The 21,779-nt window shown below is 35.8% G+C and overlaps 2 protein-coding genes across 2 annotated transcripts in view; one reads left to right on the top strand and one right to left on the bottom strand.

Annotated features, from left to right (window-relative positions):
* Positions 1-21,779, bottom strand: part of LOC106130426 (heterogeneous nuclear ribonucleoprotein L) — a 276,610-nt gene that overhangs the window by 119,874 nt on the left and 134,957 nt on the right. The window lies entirely within an intron of this gene.
* Positions 5,783-6,781, top strand: LOC106130428 (uncharacterized oxidoreductase TM_0325). The gene has a single exon (XM_013329266.2). The coding sequence runs from the start codon at positions 5,827-5,829 to the stop codon at positions 6,577-6,579; it is 753 nt and encodes a 250-aa protein (XP_013184720.1). The 5' UTR covers positions 5,783-5,826; the 3' UTR covers positions 6,580-6,781.

Raw genomic sequence — 21,779 nt, 5'->3', positions numbered from 1 at the left:
GGTATTAATGTGGTCTAGGAGTGCATTAAAAGTAAAAAGATAGGATAGGCTCATAAACTTGGGCTTCTTCTTTTAGGCGATGGGCTAGCAACCTGTCACTATTTGAATCCCAATTCTATCTTAAAGCTAAACAGCAGAACGTGGAATGTCTTTTCAAAACTGTCGGCTCTGTCTACCCCGCAAGGGATATAGACGTGATAATGTATGTATTATAGGTTCTAAAGCAAAAAAAAGGTAATACAAAACGTCATTATATGTATATCAACTTTTGTTATCAGAAACGGAAGAAGTTTATTGAAGCATTCTGTTTTGCCCGCCGAATGCGAGTACTCTCACAAGTGGCCCTTTGAGGCTCTGCAGAGCTTAACAAGCTTTCGAGATCTGAAGCTTGAATCTATAAATTGATGTTGTGTATTTTAATACTTGAGTGCTGAGCTGGTAATATTTATGTTCTAGGGACATCTTTCACTTCATAGTATAAAGCAAAGTAGCTTCTCATGTCTGTCCCTATGTCTCTATGTATGTATGTATGCTTAGATCTTTTAAACTACACTTTTTTAATAGATAGATTGATTCAAGAGGAAGGTTTGTATGTATTAATACCCTCGCACAGGTAAAACTTATTGGTTTTAATTATATACATTCATACATAAAATCACGCCTCTTTCTCGAAGAGGTAGGCAGACTACATCTTTCCACTTGCCACGATCCCTGCATACTTCTTTCGCTTCATTCATATTTATAACTCTTTTTATGCAACATTGTACATTTTAATTTTAGTTACGAACATCAATCTTATTGGATCACGGTAAAACCTGCACTAGATAAATTTGCCCGTTCCCTTAGTCACCTTTTACGACATACATGAGAGTCTTAACGATTTTATTAACTTAAATTCGTTGACGTTTACAAACGAATTTGTATTCCTGTCTTGTACCTTTCAAATCTGGGCTAATCTCGCTCATTCAGTGGGATACGAAAGCGAATGCTTAATGAGGCGAAATGAATTCATTTTAATGAAAACATCAATAAATATTCATAGAATAAGAATGCTGGATAATTAACTGTGAAATGGTGGTAAGGAATCATAAAAAGGTGATTTTAATGTTCAGCTGTCCCGCTCTATCTCATATCATATTATCTCTCTCCGCACAGTTAGACTTTCAGCTGTTATGATTAGCTAAAAGGATGTTGTAAAAGGCGACTGTAGGGATAGGGCTTATAAACTTGGATAATTTTTTTAGGCGACGGGCTAGCAACCTGTCACTATTTGAATCTCAATTCTATCATCAAGCCAAACAGCTGAACAAGGCCTTTCTGTCTTTACAAGACTGTTCGCTCTGTCTACCCCGCAAGGGATATAGACGTGACTATATGTATGTACATGAAGTTTGATACTAAATTTATTTGTAAAAACAAATCTTCGGAAATACCAAAATATTTTTACTGGTAAAAAGGAATCATTATCCGCGGGTATTATACTGTAAGTACGCACCACGGGCGAAGATGTGGAGGGCCACAAGTCTTACTGTAAATATATGATTAAGTAAAATATTAAACTAAGCTTGTATATAATCATAATTCCATCTGAAAATAGTACTTACCAAAAGATGAAAGCATTATGCTTTTCAATAGCCGAATTTATGGTAATGACGGAAACTTCAAAATATGACAGTGAAATGCAAATTTCAGAAATAGCGCAGTTACGAAGTCTCTGTCTGTTAAGTAAAAATGTTTCTGTGTGACAAGAACAGCTGAACGTGGCCTATCAGTCTTTTCAAGACTGTTGGCTCTGTCTACCCCGCAAGGTATATGGACGTGATTATATGTATATGTATGTATGTACATTAGGTACTATATTGAATTCTCCCTAACCGTGGCTAAACTTTTAGTAAAATTACTGCCCAGTTATAAAATTCAAAATTTTTTATTCATTATTATAGGATATTACTAGCTTTCCGCCCGCGGCTTCGCCCACGTGTAATTCGGTTATATATAGCGTTTTTTAATGATCTCGACAGGGCTTTTTCTTCCACAGGCTGAAATCTTGTTACAACTGGAATTAAATATAGCCTGTGTTACTCAGGGATGATGTAGCTTACTAATGGTGAATGTTTGAAATCGATTCAGTAATTTCGGAGTTTATCGATTACATTGTGTAAACAAACAAACATATAAAAAAATAGATTGTTCCTCTTTATAATATTAGTATACATACAAATCTATATAGAAAAAGTAAAGCGCGACAAAATCATCGTCTCAAAAGAAAAAAAAAACAGGATTTATAGGACGAAGAGGCCTTACAGGATTTCCCAATATTTTTAGTTTTTTTATTATTTACCAGTATGAACAGGTAAGAGGGAGAGCTGACACGCGAGCAAGCAACATACAGTTGTCCATGAGAGAAACAATCTTCTCTTAAATCAACACCAGCGACTTTAAAAGTTTGCCCTTGAGACTTATTTATCGTCATCGCAAAGCAAACTTTAAAATTACGTTTTTGACAATTTCATAGATCTGTTTAAGTATTTGCGTCTGATAGTCATCATCCCATGTGAATGAGCTGATGATGGAAGGTACAACTCCTCAACGGTTAGGAGTTGAAAGAAAATTCTTACGAAGTTATACGTACATGTGAGGCTATTAGGTTGACCTGATAATAAAAAGTAAATCTCATTAACGTTAAGAATTTAGGTGAAAATGGATGCGGACAAATTTCGTCTCTTCACTTGTTTCCTTTTAGCTGTTTGTATGGGTAGTGTTAACACAAAATAGGAATTTAAAGGCGTGATGTTATTAATGTTATGCATGTATGTACATAATTATGTATGTTATTATGTATGTTAAAGAGACGACTGAAAGTTGTCATACAAAGTCTTTTTTTTTAAGGATGGGAAATCATCAAATGACCTCTCCCGCTCTGGGTGGAACGGAAGGGAGTGTCAGACTTTTACTGACTAAAACCCACCTAGAAAAGGGTATGTTAAGATGGTTCGGTCATGTGGAGAGGATGAATGAAAGCAGGTTGACTAAGCAGATATACAAGGAGAGTGTGGAGGGAAAGGTCGGAGTGGGAAGACCTAGACGAACGTATCTTGATCAAATTAAGGACGTCCTGGTAAAGGGTCAGGTCAAAAGTACCCGAAACCGCCGAGCTTGTATGAAGAGAGTTATGAATGTGGACGAAGCGAAAGAAGTATGCAGAGATCGTGGCAAGTGGAAAGAGGTAGTCTCTGCCTACCCCTCCGGGAAAGAGGCGTGATTTTATGTATGTATGTATGTATGTATGTAAAACCCACCTCGTTCCTTCAGTTGCCCTTTTGCGTTCCGGGGCCACGGTATCTCGTTAGAACTTTCCCGCAGCCCCGGCTCAGTTTATCCCGTTTCCCCCCCTTGGGGGTTGACATTTCAAAAATCCCTTCTTAGTGCTCACTTATGTTACTAAAGGAACCTCTGTTCAAAATCTCAGACTCCTATACCGAGCGGTTTCGGCTGTGCGTTAATAAATCAGTCACCCAATCGCACCCCCTAAATCACGATTGGAGGGTAGTTTGAAAAAACTTATAATGTCAAACATATTTACTTGCCTATGTACGTGTTCATGCCAAGTTTCAAGTTTATAAACCCAAGGAATAAGATTTTTCATAGAAACGTTTTTACCCCTTTTCCCCCCCTTGGGGGTTGAATGTGCAGTTAATTTTTATGTATGTAAACTAAATACAATAAATTAATATAATAACACCTTATTTCATTGGAAATATCCAACACTCCATAACCATCTCGATTTAATTCAGTAATAATTTCGTGCTGTCTAGACAATTTGCTAGCAATTCTTCTAGATTTCCATAAAATTTAATAAGATCTCCGTAACTAATGAGAATATAACGGCAAAACAACGCGAGGACAGAAGTGGCACACCATGCAAAGTGACACGTTTTAATTGAAATAGTAATATTTCGTGACATGTAAAAATTGAAATTTGTGAAAACAATTACCTGCGAAACCTAACGCTGATGTTTAATCCTGTTTTTGTTTTATTTTACAAAAATTAAAATCACAATCTAAGATGATTTCCTCCATCGATATATATTATCAATTCTTGCAATCATACAGTTTTTAATGCTGTCCAAATATTTTTTTATTGAAACACATACATTCTTTTAATGGGATTGGACAAAAAAAAAGTTTCTCGAAAAATACCCAAACATTAACCCTAATATTTTAACCATAATCTTCTAACGATAACGCCACGGAACAGTTTATTATCAAGTAGAAAAATAATCTGCTTTAAATCCAGCAGCACTGTAAAATCTTTCGTTTTTACAATATAACTGCAAAAAAACACCAAACAAAACGAAAAGATTTTTAAAAGTCTACTCTGCATAAAATTTCCCATGCCTTCTATACTTTAAATATTGGGATGTAACGGAATAAATCAAATTGGACTTGTCGAGGAATCATTTCAGCGCTGTTGAAACTATATTCTGATTTATGAGCGCTGCGACTGGAAGATTAATTGTTTGAATAACGTCGTCACTGCGTTTAGGGATCTGAGTTCTGATTGTTTTAAAAGCAATAAAGATTTAAAAATTTTAACTAGCAAGGTTTGATTACTGACTATAAACATCAGAGCAGGTGAAATTAAATCAAAGCTTGTAAATTCAGACAATTGTCATGCCAGTAAAAAAATGTGAGTAATTTGAGGGCAGCAAGCAATTCCACCATTTCCTAATGAACATTATAGCATGAAATCAGTTGAAAAAAATTCAGCAAAAAAAAAACAGTTAAAATATTTCGAAACATTTATAAGACCATACTCTAAAATGGAGACATACGGAAGTATTTACTTTTAGGAAAACATTATACAATTAGCACATATTTTGGCACAGTAAAATATACCTACAAATTACAAACAAAATGCGTATCGTTTTGTCTTACTTGATAATATGCTATCTTAACTAGTAACACCACTTATCTCCGATTTACGTCGACAATAGTTAATGCTGAGTCACGATAGTAAAGGCGAAGGACGTGAATTCGTTATGCAATACTCACTAATAACATGTGCTTTGATAACAGCGTGCGAGTAATAAATATATAGGGGTAACAGATGTGACCCAACGTGCTACTGTTCGTCCACCCGTTCCGTTTACAGAATGTGCAGTCGCTATACAAAATTATTTAAGACAAAGCCAAACCTAAGGTGTGTATTTTGGTATCATTTGAAGTAAAGGTTGTAGAATTCTACGCTCCGATATAGAGGCATGAAGTCTCTGAACTCATTCAATGCTCACACTATAGCGACCGCCCTAAAACACTTTTTTTTTGTACACAAACGGTTTACTACTCGTATGAATATCATCTATAAAATACACAAATTACACTTGAGATTTAATATTAAGATTCTTTTGAATCCATGCCTTTGGCTGTCAGGCATTTGCTCATTTACCGGTTTAATTAAATTAACTTTCCATAAATGTGCCATATGCTCTTTACCTTTAATGTACTCTATTTGAGGACAACCTTATACATAACATGTAAAAAATTCTCAACGCTCCATGTAAATTCTGCGGTTTGCGTATTTGTACAAAAACTGAATTATACACAAAAGTTATCCTTATTAAACAAATTATACAGAATACAGAAGTAGACCCTAGCCACAACTCACTCTGTAACATACAGCAGTCACAAATTCAACTAAGTGCTGTGAATTCCATATTTTGTGAAAAAACAAGTGTCCGAGAATCCAACACGATCACCTTGACTGTATAATAAACAAACAGTGTTGCGTCGGCCGTTGACGCTGGCGGTCGTGTGCGCGCGCGGATGGATTTCACTGGGAAAGTTGTCATTGTCACCGGAGCTAGTTCTGGCATTGGTGCTGCGAGTGCTAAAATATTCGCCGAACATGGCGCTCTACTCACAATCGTCGGACGAAACGAGGGGAGACTGCTCGAGGTGGCTAGAATTTGTGAAACAAGAGGACCCAGACCGTTATGTTTACTCTTAGACTTGACTTTGGATAATAGTTGTGAAGAAGTCGTTAGAAAAACAGTCGAAACATACAAAAGGCTCGACGTGCTTGTTAACTGTGCTGGAAAGTTGACTGTTACATCTCTGTTTGACACGACTATGGAAATTTTCGATGAACTGGTCGCACTGAATCTTCGTGTCCCTTACAAACTGACGCAACTCTGTTTACCGCATTTGAAGAAAACGAAAGGGAATGTGGTGAACGTATTCAGCGCTCCAATGAGATCGAGACCTGGATTTTTACCATTCCACATGATAAGAGATGCTTTAGAGAGATTCACGAAATCTGGAGCATTAGAATTAGCATCTGAAGGTGTCAGAATGAACGCAGTTCGCCCAGGTATCACAAGGACCAATTTCCTTAAGAATTTCAATATAGACGATGAAGCTATAGACCAGACATATGACAGTATTTCTAAATTAGTACCAAATCGTGTTATTATTGAGCCAGATGAGATTGCCAAAATGATATTATACACCGCAAGTGGAACATGCCCCAATTTGAGCGGGTCAAACGTAATAGTTAACGGAGCTGCAGATCTTTAGTACAAATATTTGTATCTTTAAAGGAACTATAAATAGATTTTCTCAAACAAACAATGTACTAATGACACAAGAAAGTTAATTGGTTATTAATGGTTGCGGGTACCGAATATATTACAACCGGAAAACTGCGTATGAGTGAGGTGACAGTGTGTTTTGTTGTGTTTTTTATTTAAAAATAAAGACTGAATTCATTGAGATAGAATTAATTTGATTTATTTTCCGCATAACACACAAGAAACGAAAATACAGAAGTGACATTTTATGTCATAACATTAAAAATTCCAAGTATTCTCATCACATCATATACTCTAAACTTTTGGCGTTTGTGGAGTCGCTAGTAAACATAATTTCAATAATACCTTATAGGTCGTGTGATACTGAAAATATTTTTACTTGTAAAATTCAAACACTTCATTTAAAAACAAAAAATAACTCTAAGAAACAACTTGTCCTTCCACACGCCCATTATTTTGCCGTAGGTGGTGTTGATAAGATATGACAATTTAGATAAAGCAACATATGTAATAAAACTTCTATTAATACATTTAGATAAAACAAATGATAAATTACTGTGACAATAACACGGTAGAAAAGACGATACTGCAGATTGGGAACACAATTTTGAAAAACAAAAGTTGTAAGTTTATTCTATACTTGACAACTGTTTACAGGGCTAGTTTTCTTCCCGTCGGAATTTGATAACATTCGCCATCTTGTTTTCCGTAATTAATTACTGCGATAGTGGTGACTGGAACATCAATCTTTCTCTGTCGATTTCTGCCGGAAGTAGCTCTCACTACCTAGTAGACCTTGCGGGTTGGAGGCCATCACAGACTTCAGTGATTTAACTCCTTTGGTATTTCCAATAATGTTTTTAGATTTTTCAATAAATCCAATTTTATCAAGAACATCATAGTATTTTCTCATTTCTGAACATTACATATTTAAAAAAGATATTAAGTGACGCACGAAACGTTAAAAAAAAACACAAAGTCATAACAATAATGAATGCAAAAAATTCTAAAGAACCGGAATATAACAACACCTGTCTAGAAATGAAACGATAACAACACAGACTTTAAATATTTTAGACGAGTCAAAAAATATGGGGCGCGTGTGAAATCCTACTGTAAAATATTTTGAACTTAAAATTGTTACTTAATTTTTATCAGAATTTGGTTATATAATACACTTAGCAATCTACAATCAAGCAATTGCTGGTGGTGCAGTGGTCAGAGCGATCCATTTCAACGTCAGAGGATACGGGTTCGATCCCCAGCAACAGATATAACTTTTTGCGTCTTGGATGTTTATATATTTGTGTATTTATAATATAATATGGTATCATTGAGTTAGTATCAGGTAATACAAGTTTCAAACTTCGTTCGAGTTAAACTTACTACTTAATCAATCTGTATAATTTTGTCTCGTATATATTTATAATTTATTCATGGTTATTCTGAGTTCCACCGAGCAACGCTCGATCGCGCAGGTACTTTAATTATTGAATTGTACTCAGAATTAAAAAAAGTAAAGGGAGAGATTTAAGAATGATCTAGTTTGATGCAATAAGTAGGTCTGTGACCCAACCATAACCAACGTATAAGCGGGAAACACCCAAAAAACTGGAAAGCGTTGATGAAAAAACCCTGCTCATTGTTTTCTGTAACGGATGGGTAATTCTCGACCTTTGATCTCGCGTGCGCGTTCCACATTTTTGAAGCTATAGTTTCACAGCCGACCTCACATTAACTCACATGGAGAAGAATATGGTAGCAAAGAAGAGATTCAGCTTCTTTGAAATAGTGTTTTTCTGACCGCAGCGAGAAAAAACTCTTCAGTAAACTATTAACTTTTGAATTTATAGACCTGTTTGATTCGGGTGATGGCAGATGTTTGGAGAACATAAAATAAGTGGATATTCTCCAATAGTGGCAGTTGTGTCTAAAGTACAGTAGAATAAGAACTAACACTGCCATGCTCAGCTATCAGGGTGATTCAACGACTAGTGGCGACATTTTTTCACTTGTCACTTTTGTAACAGCTTCTCAAAAAAATATCGTAACGCATTTTCATATCTTTAAATATACTCGTACATTTTTTGCACTTTGCTTCTTCCGGGCATTGAACTCAGAATCATTTCGGTAGTGATCTGGTGTGATAACTACGCCACATAGAAGTCGTTACAAAAATCAAATTTAGTTGTGTTTTGGCATCGTGGATATTATCGGACTTTGGAACTGCAACTGATAAACCTGTTTTTTGCGAAACATTATTCAACTCTCCAGTTACATTCGAACTTGTACTGATAAAAGATAAATTAATGCTTTACAACTTGTAACAATGAATGAAATTTAGACATTGCATATTATAACAGAAATAAACGAATTTGAATTTCGTTTCAGAAACTGTATTAAACACGGACGAAGTTTTATCACTTCTTTATCCCTAACCGGTAGACAAAGCCAACTCTCGAAAAAATGTTCAGCTGGACAGCTTAATGATGGAATTCAGATTCGTAACAGTTTACTAGGCCGTCGCGTAAACGAAGAATTCTAAGTTTATTAGCCTGTTACGGTAACAATTATATGTATAGTACCAGAAATAAGCCAGCTCAAAAACAAACTTAATCAGTTCATAAAATTGATAAGTCTTATCAGATAAATAAAGATAAGACGTCCCAACCTTGCAAGGAGGTATTGTCAATTTAAACAGAGATAGTGAACCAGCAGAATGTATACTTGCACACGCCCTGTTTTTAGTTGTTACTTGTACAAATATCAATAATTAATGTGGATTAATAAAATTAAAGGTATTGTGGATGGTAAAAATATTTATCTTTATTTATCCCTACAGAGTTTATCCTTACACATGAATGTATGAAATCAGGTGATTTAAACAAACAAATGCTATTATTAAATGTTTGAAATGAGACCATTATAATAAATATAGTAATCCCAACCTAACTCACACACGTAATCGCAAACTTCCGATGAGACAAAATAACTCGATGACATGTTATGTAATAAATTTCTACGTCAGATACTATGTTGCTTAATGTTTATTGGCGATGACATGCTATTATTAATAAATATTTATAACATCCGAAATTGCCTCGCGTAATGAACTAAGAGACAGATGTAATTACATGGGTACATAGTTCATTTTACTGTTTCACGTTTTCAGTGTATTAAACTACTAAAAGTACTAAAAATAAACAAAAAAAATTGAAATTTAGTAGAAACAAAGGAAAGGTTACTACAATTTTTTAGTTTGTTATTCATCAAAATCGGTTTAATAATTTGTAACACAATAATAGTGACGTCTAAAAATAATTTTTTTCGAGGTTCACATTCGTAACGTATGACTTGTATAGGTATAGTTTAGCCACCGCAAGGTAATAATAATATGATTCTCCCAAAATCATAATTAATAATTTTCAAGCGGTTCATTAAATACAGCCCTTCTTCAAATTTTCATCCTGACCATAGTCTTCGAACGAAATTGATGTGACATATGGACAAAAATAATGCATCTATAACGTTACGTTGCGTTGCAGGTTATGTTTATGCCGTTTGGTTAGGCAATCCTATTATGTCAGAGAAGGGGAGTAGCTGTACGAGAAATTTACTAACTAAAAAAAAAATGTGGTGCACATCTTGAAATCCAAAATGACATATATATATCCAACCCCTCAATCAATCACAAGAGCCGACATAACGGTTGCCGTGACAACGAAAACAGACAAAGGGCCAGCACTCACTCCTGAATTAGTATAAGTAGCTCATTTGTCTCAAGTTATGTGAAGTAGCGCTCAGTATAATAATATGATGTACGTTGAGAGTCGGTGTGAGATTTTCCCTTGCGAATCATATCACCGTTTATATATATGTATGTCTAGCCAAATTTATTTTTAGACGTATGTACCTGAAATAAAGAACATTAATGAAAAATATTTTTTTTTATATGAATTGGATCCCTTTACATAAATTAACTAAGAATTGAATTTCCAAGGTCCTTTCAGACAACAAACTTGAATTTTACTTGATCTATACACTTCCAAGTCCTTCCACTATAGTTATATAATAGATGAAAATGATTAAATTTCTAGGACACAAACGTTGAAAAATTAATTTTGGCATAGCCGCCGACAAAAGCTATTAAATTAATATATTAAAGTACTCTATTATTATCATTTTAAATACCACAGACTATCAACACAGACGAATGGACATAGCGCATTGCATCTCTGTCAACCACCTAATCAAAGAAAGTTTCAATAGACTGGGACGCGTGTTCGCAGTATAATTAAAATGTGCAGCGGCTGCCAAAGTAAAAGGTAGACAATGGTTCGTGTGGCGTATTTCGAGTCTGCCACAACTGGAGCGGAATCCTTGTCATCTAACACGACCGGTGCGAGGTATAAGAGGCAGCAGTAATTCGCAACATCAATAGCGTTTCAGAAAGAGAAAGCTACACTGTTTTTTCGCTAGGAGGCTTGATTGACTGAACACAGGCTGAACCCTTCGGTTTTTGCGAGAGTTATCAAAGTTACAGTATTGTATTTTGAAATTACGAAAATTAAGCCATCATTTTTAGTAAGTTTAGTATTCACAACCTATTTCAATTATAACTTATTTTTTTAATTTAGACTACCTATTTCGTGCTAATTAATTGGAAGTTTAAATCAAAGTAAATTGTTAACAAATAAGATAGTAAAACGCATTGACTTTGCATTGCATTGACTTGCCTATTCGATACGCGCAACTGGATCCACAGACGGATAAGATGAAGTGCGTTTTTCCATAGACACCGATAATGGAACTATTCTACTTTGCAAAGAATCGGCTAAATAAGCGGTCGATTAAGCGTGACCAAATTCCGCTCGTTTTCAAACCTTGCACCAACGGTCGATGTGTTAATTTGTTTGTTTCGCAAACGGGTCTGCCGGACTGTGAGGACTCCCAGGACGCAATAAATGTCCTGCCCGCTAAATACTGCCAAGCAATTTTAATGTAGACAACAGGGAGGGAAAACTTGATACTGGGAAAATTTCAAATCTATTTAGAGCACAAAACTAGTGAACAAAAATGGCTTTAACTTCAATTACTCTTCATATTTTGACGGGATAACTTTGAACCGATGGTTTTATCTGTTGGTAGGTCCGAGATATTTGACTTTTTTACATACTCATTGTCATCCCCTCTTTTGATTTATTTTACTTATTATGATAATAAATAATTTACACTTTCATTGATATTTTAACGAAATATTTACTTCTAATCAGTGGAACTGTAAACATTCAATGCACATACATAAATGTAACTCAAATTCAAGTAACGCTTGGCCGGGTAACTGGTCCAATATAAATACAAAAGGAGACAATAGACCGTCCCTAAAATTAGTTCAAATGACCGCTGCAAATCATCCTCAGAGACAAGATGGCCGACCTAATGAGTATAAAACGCATGTGTTGAATTTACGACGACACATAAGTATAAATGCGAGTCATGGATTGGTGGATGAGATTTGTGATGGCTACTTTGTTTTTGACGTGACGTATGACGCGGTATTTTACTCGAAAGACCAGGTAGTCTTTTATCATGTACTACGCGTTATGGTCGAATAGTTTTCAGTCAGTTCGAACGGTGGAGGAAATTAAAAGGAAATGCACATACATAAAATCACGCTTCTTTTCCGGAGGGCTAGGTAGAGACTACATCTTTCCATTGGATCCCTGAAGTTGCCCCAACGTAATAATGATTTTCAGTGAAACGGTGAATTACATCATTTTAATGATTATTTCATGACTGCCTAGTCTCTCCTAATGACTCATGATAAAATGAATCAACAGTGAAATCCGCTAATGCGGTACGCATTAAAATACTCAAAACGCAATCTCTCTTAATCACCCCAATATATCTAAGAGATGACACACAGACATGATTTGTGAGGCACCGGGGGCCGTGGGCGAGTGATAAGTGGAATTCACCGTAACGGTGTATGTGAACTAAATGCGTATTGTTAAATTAGTTAATTGAGAGGTATATTTACAATTTACTTGGGCGACTTTCTTATTGAATACTGCTGATACAAACTGATGTTAACCTTAACTCTTTCTTCCTCCTATTTTTGGGATTGTAGACTACTTCGCATATGAACATAAAGATTTTAATATTTTTTTCTACTCCATCTCTTCCAATAGGTACCTAACTTGTCCATTTCCGGATCCAGAGACCATGGAAAAGAATGACAACCAGTTTCCATTTAAATCGATTGACAAATAAAAAAATCTGATGTCAGATTAAAGTTATCGACATTCAGTAAAAAAATATTTTATCGGTGTAGTTTTAAATTGAATTCATTTCCGTTCGGGGCGTCCGCGCTCTCCGCGTATCGATACACGAATGACATCGCAACGGAAATTTAAACTTGCAACTACCCACGTTTCGTAATAATTATAGTTTTGGACTTTATTCCTTTGATATATAGTTCATTGTTGTTCGCCGATAATACACTACTTTAATAAGCTCTAATAATCTCGCTGTGTTCCAACTTAATAAACACGACGAAGCGCGAACTGCTTAGCTTTAACAAGCTTCAAGAGTCGCGAGACAAAAAAGTTTTAAGTGGACTGAACTGCCTAAGCTTAAACTAAATATTTATGTATTGTTACTTAACTTCTATCAAGAATACCTGAATACGACGAGCTTGCGTGAAGAGACTTATGAATGAAGCGAAAGAAGTATTTACGGATCGTGACAAATGGAAAGATGTTTTTGCCTTGCTCTCTGGGAAAGAGGCGTGATTTATGTATGTAGCTTTCAATCACGGAGCCTTGCTCCGTCTTCATATACGAATATTTGGAGAAGATATTTATCAGTCAAGACTAGTATTTCAATGGATAGAAGAGACTAGTCTAAAAGAGTAAATCCGTCAAATAACTATTTTTATTTCGTTTTACGCAATAAAGTACACAAAAAATATTTTAACTAGTTACTTTCTCATTTAAAATCATTTATTTAAACATCGAATAATAAATTCGTGTGGCAATAAATCAATTTGCCGTGTGGTTCCCGGCACCAATGCAAAAAGGAATAAGACCACTTCATCTCTTTGCCATGGATGACGTAAAAGACGACTAAGGGATATGCTTACAAACTTGGGATTCTTTTTTAGGCGATGGGCTAGCATACATACATACATACATAAAATCATGCCTCTTTCCCGGAGGGGTAGGCAGAGACTACCTCTTTCCACTTGCCACGATCTCTGCATATTTCCTTTGCTTCATCCACATTCATAACTCTCTTCATGCAAGCTCGGCGGTTTCGGGTACTTTTGACCTGACCCTTTACCAGGACGTCCTTAATTTGATCAAGATACGTTCGTCTAGGTCTTCCCACTCCGACCTTTCCCTCCACACTCTCCATGTATATCTGCTTAGTCAACCTGTTTTCATTCATCCTCTCCACATGACCGAACCATCTCAACATACCCTTTTCTATTCCTGTAACTACATCTTCTTTCACATCACAACATTCCCTTATCACGCTGTTCCTTATCCTGTCACTCAATTTCACACCCATCATACTCCTTAACGCTCTTATTTCCACTGCATTTATTCTGCTTTCGTGCTTCTTTTGCCATACCCAACTGCTAGGGTAGCATGGGCTAGCAACCTGTCATTATTTGAATCTCAATTCTATCATTATGCCAAATAGCTGAACGTGGCCATTTAGTCTTCAAGACTGTTGGCTCTGTCTACCCCGCATGGGATAAAGACGTGACCATATGTATGTATGTAAGAAACATAACTATGCCAAAGTTTAGTTTAAAATTTGCGAGCCATACAGTTGAACGTAGCCTTTCTGCCTTGAAAAGATCTTATCTACCTACACATCATGTATGCTAGCATTTACTAACACACTACTACGCTGATTTGGGCAAATCATCCCCTGCCCTACATAACAGACACGTTATTTCATAGCTTCTCTCCCCACAATGATTAAGCCGCAATTCCATAGGATATGAAGTTTGTCATTTATTTTTTAGTATTATATACATACATTACAATACCAAACTCATCTTGATTTTGATGCATTTTAAACGTTTCCTTAAAGTCGCAAATATTTTGTTCGTTACAAACTCCTTTATTTAAAAGTCTGGTAAGATACTGGTTGACATTAGTTTAATATTAATTATTTCATTTAGGCTGCAATATTTGGAATAAAATCACGCCTCTTTTGGCAAAGACCACATCCTTTTACTTGTCACTGCATACTTTTTTCGCTTCGTCCGCATTCGTTACTCACAATTAAGTGGTGGAATTATTAAATTGTAGAAGGCTCGCCAAAGTTTTTAAATAATTAATTGTCAGTTAATTGGCAAATTAAAAGCCGCACTAACGGAGTCGCTCCTTAATTCAGTGTTATAAGTAGTGTGGTGTAACGGGGTAGCTTGCAGCTTATCTGGCGTCCATTAGTCGGATTGAGCGCACTTTTGTTGCTGCGGTTTTGTAGCGCGGATGGTACAATCTCAAAAGCAGTTGGACTCAAAGGTTTATGTACTCAGTCAAAGGTATTCATTATGTTATTTAATTTATCAAATGCATTGTGTTTGTCTCGGTTACGTAGGTGCATCTTGAAGAACAGCCCGGGGTCGGCTCATAATTGGGATCCAGGTTAAGGGGAGTTTGTTTGAGCTGTGAACTTATTTCTGTGTTCCGTACTTAGAAATGATAATACAGAACTCATTGAAAATACTATATTTTTACTGCTGTTTTAATTATGCGACGCAGTAACAGTAGAATCTTTCGTAGTACGATCAAAGCGTACGACCATGGTTACACATTCAGAGCACTGAACTGGCGTTGTCTAACCATCGATAGTTTTACTAATTTGACCTCGAAAATCGACCCTATCGATACCCCTATTGATTGCCCTATCATATCGATAGGGCAACACTACAATGAACCAGGTTTATTTCATATGTTATCTTCTTTAGCCATTAGAGTATCGCTATATGTGTAATTCAAATAACAATTTGAATAAAAGGAAAAAGTTTCGCCAAGTTTGTACGACATCATTATCCACTATCAGCATAGGAACCCGCCAAAAAAGTTAAGGTCGATATCATTATTTAGTATTTCCAATCACAAGAAAGATTTTGTACGTTGAAAATAAAACGCTTCCTCTCTTACTTTATACCGCACCCAAGCAGCTCTCACAGAAAACAATGTGATCGGATTATTATTGTTCGTTCATTTTACTATTGACGAGAGCAATCATAATGATTGCCTGTTTGTTCAAGTCTTTAAGGCTTAAGAAGATTGATAGGGATCTAACAATGAAGTCGAGAGTTCACAATTTATTGATCACATTTCTTGAGAATTACTCGTAACAGATAGAACTAGTCAATTAAAAGTACATCGATACTGAAAGAGGTAAAGTTTGGATCATTGTGTGAGGGCTATTGGTCGGAAATACTTGTTTTACCGGTAAAAACTTACATTTATGTGTAGGTGTGCGTGTACTAAGGACGAAGCCGTGGCGGCCGCTAATTTTGATAAGACTAATTTAGATAATCATTTTTAAGCTTCGAGAGAGAAAATTGTTTGGCGTCCGTTTCTATATATACTGGTTGGCCAAATTCGTTTTCACACAGCTTTTTCCAAATTTTATCCAGAAATTGGTTTATTAGCGCCAAATTCTCATGTAAGAGTGAGATAGCATTGTTAATAATCCTCTTAAGGTTTGGTCCATTCACGGTATTGTTTCAACACGACGGTTATCCGTCAGGAAACAAATGGAAATTGCCACTTAGCTGCTAATTAATAGCTGCGGTATATTAAAGTCGGCTTACCTGAAACAAAGGAATAAAGGATTTTATTATTCTGTTAACATCGGATAGTACAGCAAATCAACCTACTTAAATTCACTGCAAAGTCGCTTCGATTACTGCTTCATAGAGTTACATGCAGGGTAAGGGTTATATACTGTACCACATTAAATATAAATGTAAAGAGCAAAAAAAATTATTAGTATTTTAATATTACGTTGTTTTGGTAAAATAGACAATCTCTTATTTTCTTGATGTATGTACGATAAAGCTCAAGTTATTATCTTATTGTCTTTCATTAGATTGAAAAGAAGATTTATATGTCCTAAGGTTAACTTACGGCAATATTTTTGGTTAATGATACCGATTATAGATATACGAATAAAAATAACAAATTTAAAGTGACCCGCTTCGGCTTCGCTTGGGTAGCATTTTTGATAAATTTCATATAAATTTTCACCCCCCATTTTAGTATTAAGGGGTTGGTTTTAGACCAAATTTCATTCGAATCGGTGTAGAGGTTTGGCTATGAAAGCGGAACAGACAGACAGACTTTCGCATTTATAATATTAGTAAGGGATACTCATTTATGATTTACTCCCTTTGAACCGTAACACAAAATTTTCTTTAATGGCTCTACCACTTCCCTATTTACTCATTTAAGGTCCTACTATCTTTAATATATCCTAGGCATGAAAACTAAGCGTAAACAATAAATTCCTCGCACGCACTTCAACCCCACATAAATCATAGTCTCGTTTATTTGACGGATAGGTTGTAAGATCAGTTGTAAGATAAGTTGCAGGATAAGTTGCTAAATACGAATGTCTGGAGGTCTAGGCACGTGACGAGAATATAGCGATGACAGTGCCAGTATTTGACCTACATCGGCCTCACAGAAACCTTTTGAGATCTCCAACTTCGTCCTAGCACATATGCGCTTTTCCTTTTTATATCATTGTCGGAAAGAGCGAAGCGAGTAAGGCGAAAATAATTTTCTTGTATGTATGTAATAAAGTTTGTAACCTTTGAACCGCTAGTCTGATTTCAATGAAATTTATACATTATCTTATATATAAAATTCTCGTGTCACAATGTTCGTTTCCGTACTCCACCGACAAGGCTTGACCTATTCTCATGAAATTTTGTGAGCATATTGAATAGGTTTCTCAGAATCGGCCAACATCTATTTATCATACCCCTTAGTGATTAGGGTTGTCCACCCTTAACATTTTTTTTACTAGAAATTACATAAAAAATATTGATATGGCAAAACAACGTTTGCCGAGACATCTAGTGTAAGTATATAAAAAAAATAAAAATAAAAAAAAACTTCATAGGGCTACTAAAACAGTTAAGTAATTTTTTGCTATAGTTAAACATTAATAACCAAAACTATTAACATCATTCACTTCTAATCACCAGAATCTGGCTCAAGCGTCAGTTCTATACTTGCCACTATTAATTCCTCGCTAGTAAGCAGTAGTTTACAGAACGCCCCTTATCGCCCCATGCAGAAAGGGGATGAAAAATTATCGTCGCGCGGCTTCACGGTGCAATATTTACCGAGCGTCGTAAGACGGCGCTGAAAACGGGAGATACCGGGCTTCTCAGTTTCTAGCCCACATCGAAAAAGGTTGAATAAGAGTTAGTAAAAAAATAATTGTGAAATTTAGTTTGGCGGCGTACGGTTTAAAACTAGTTATCTATATACTAGTGACTGTAATAAAACATATCTTTCTTTCATCTTTCCGTGTTCCTATGTTGAACTCACCGTAATGTTTGGGGTTGCTCGGGACGAACAAAGAAGAACTTTAGATTTTTCTATATCTACTTTTCAGCGTCTTTAGTTTTAGGTTTAGAATCTTTTGCAACGCCCAGCCGAAATTTCTTCGGCGATCCCTACTATATGGGCCGGGCGGAGGCGGAATTTCCAGACATTCGTATCCCTGTGCTTTGGCGTCAATTAACAGGGAGACTTTTTTGTAGGTAGAATATTTTATTCTAGGTTTCGGGGCTGACTCCATATCACAAAAGGTCAATCAACCAACACTTCTATCGTGCAACTATCAACTTCAAACTGTTATGATGAAAAAACCCTAGCATAGTTATTGAAATAAATGAAATACAACGAATGAAATTAAACAAAATCTTCTTAAATCTGACAACACAAATAGCTTTACACAGAATAACAGTTCGTTTTCATTAGATTTTATTACAAACGATAACACTGGCCTATCGCATTCATCGTCATACTCTGTGTACGACACACCTAGTTACAGTTAAAACTAAGTGAGAATTCGTAAAACCAGGTACTTTCTACGACTCAAAGAGTTTTCAGCGGGCGTGACTTAAAATCCTGCACTTTCTCTTAAATATAATATGTACCTGAGAGTGGTAGCTTTCCTTTGTAGCGAGCTTCTTAAAGCGCTCATTAAATATTGTAGTTGTAAGCGATACAGATTTAGCCGACTTCAAAAGCGAAGAACTGAATTCAAGTTTCTACATTCGGTCAGACAGATTTTTTCAGGCCTTGAACTACCTTAGTACAATCTTCTTCCATCTGGTGTTAAGTACCGTTTAAATACTGACCGTTATGGAGAAAAGCCCGCCTTTAACCATTTTGTTACACGAAGCAACTAGTTACCTAGTACCTAATTAAAGGGCAAACCATAAACAAGACTGAGTACTTAATAGCATTGGTTTGTCCTTACTTTTTTGTGTAAATATTATTAGCCAGATATATTTATTCCCTTTTAAAACCACTATATTTCTGGTCCAGCTTTAATCGTATTTGGACACCGAGGCGTATTTTACCGTCTTGTTTTACAAATTGCCGTACAGATGGAACTGTGTACTAATTTTATTGTCTCGCTTCTATTGTATTGTTACTTTGTTAGGAGCGTTGCCAACTGGAGATGTCTCAAATTCAATTCCACTAAAAATACTTTATTTCTGTTGAAACAAATAACATTTTCAACCCCCGACGTTCGAAAGTTCGCAAATCATTTTAAAAACGCAACAGAATGATACAATGTCATTACTTTTTTTTATCCCTTACGAGGTAAACAGATCTGACGGGCCAGGACACTAAGATCACATAAAGCTGGATGTAATGTAAAATAATTGTAACTTAGATATAGAGACAAGTTGCCATCGCTTTTGCTAAAGAAGAATTGATTGATTGAGTTTAATGATCGGTAGAGAATCAGCTGGTACACACTATGTTTCTTTATTCACTGCCAGACCAGCAGGAAAGCGAAATAAAGAGTAAATCTATAATCTCCTATTCTTAAATCGAAACCAAAGAGAAGAAGAACAATTGCTATAGAGACCACCACAGGCATTAGTGTAACCAATCTCGTGGGCATCTAGTAATTTGATATCTTGAATCTTTGTGCTAAAGTTAATTGAAAATCGTTAATTTAGTAAATAAATCAAATATCGTTAAATTCAATGAACATTGAATTAAGTAAACCGATTCGAAAACAAATCAAACTAACCGAATATTTCCACAACAATACTCTTATTTACAAACAAGCTGAAAAATAAATCCGATACTATGAATAAATTGTACATTCGTCCCGTCCGTTCAGAAGTTCGGATCTCCACTGAAAATGTCAGCAGTTTTGACATTTTGTACAATTGCAGTGTTGTCACAAAAAAAAATATATTAATTTAAGGGTAGGTATGTCGTTTTGCCATATAAATAACTTTAAGTAATTTCTAGTTTCAAAAAATGTTAAGGGTGGACAACCTTTATCACTAAGGGGTATGAAAAATACATGTTGGCCGATTCTCAGACCAACTCAATATGCTCATAAAAATTTATGAAAATCGGTCAAGCCGTTTCGGAGAAGTTCAGGAACGAACATTGTGACACGAGAATTTTATATATAAGATGTATAGAAAGGAAGACATGATGGTGTAGAAAGACAAAAATCACACTCGATTGATACGTTCCATTGTTACTCTAAGCATTTAATGGAACGGAACGCAAAGTTATACAATAGAATATTGAACCTTAATGTGTAGGCTATACGAACACATGCTTAATGTAACATGAGTTAGGATAGGTGCGAGTGAAAGTTGACGTTAGCGGAAAAACCGCGTGATTTTCCTTGCTGTGTAAGTTATAGGAGACTGAAGATTTACTTATTTTAAAGATATTTTACAGCCAAGACATTAGAATCTTAATGCCTGAAATATTATTATGATACTATTAAGACGTACCATTACCATTATTAAAAAAATGACAATAATTTTTGCGTAAGTAGTTATACTAAAGAGATTTTGTAGGGAGTCAAAAAAGGGTGCGATATCAGACACACGAAATGCGATTGCAGCGCTCCCCTCTCTTAGTTGGGCGAGAATTTCCGAAAGGTTCCGAAAGCCACGGTGATGGCACACTGTACGTTTTAGTGAAATTAGGTGCGTCAGAAGAGCATAAAGATAAAATTAATGTCAACTTAGCTTTAGATTTTTTTCTGACGCTAATCCGCTTTCGCTTATGCCCTACACCCTCTAATTCTTATATAATACAGAAGCGCGCGTTAATTTTTTGTTACATTTGTTACGCGACGATTTTGTAACTAACGTTTTACTATCTTTAGCCCGATGCTTCGCTTTCGTGGGAAATTCAGAATTTATACGTATAATCACGTCTTTATTTAGTGCGGGGTAGACAGAGCCAACTTGAAAAGACTGAAATGCCAAGTGTATCGCTAAGTGATGGAATTGAGATTCAAATAGTGACACGTTGCTTTATCTTTTACTCGCAGATCCGCCCGCGTGAATTTAGCGCAATCTACAAAAAGCGACGAATTTAACGTCATCTTACAAAAAAAAGCGGCGAAATTAACAGCATTTGCAAAAAGCATCAAATAAAACGCCTTAATTTAAATTAAAAAGTAATTCAGTAGATAACCCGCGAGTTACCTCTTCAAATAAACTCAACATACATACATACATATGGTCACGCCTATGTCCCTTGCGGGGTAGACAGAGCCAAGTCTTGAAAAGACTGAATGGCCACGTTCAGCTATTTGGCTTAATGATAGAATTGAGATTCAAATAGTGACAGGTTGCCAGCCCATCGCCTTAAAAAGAATCCCAAGTTTGTAAGCCTATCCCTTAGTCGCCTTTTACAACATCCATGGAAAAGAGATGGAGTGGTCCTATTCTTTTTTGTATTGGTGCCGGGAACCACACGGCAATAAATTCAACTTTGCATTTATAATAAGTTATGATTACTCAATTGACTGCATAGAAGCACACACTACGTTCTCCCTTCACAACCAGCCCAGCACGGGAGCACACGCTCATATTGATTGCTTTTTAATCACTTTCCGTTGACGCCA

The sequence above is a fragment of the Amyelois transitella genome, chromosome 27 (genome assembly GCF_032362555.1).
Source record: "Amyelois transitella isolate CPQ chromosome 27, ilAmyTran1.1, whole genome shotgun sequence".
Taxonomy (NCBI): Eukaryota; Metazoa; Arthropoda; class Insecta; order Lepidoptera; family Pyralidae; genus Amyelois; species Amyelois transitella.
Note: the sequence above shows the minus strand (reverse complement) of the source record. Positions and strands in the feature narration are given on the sequence as shown.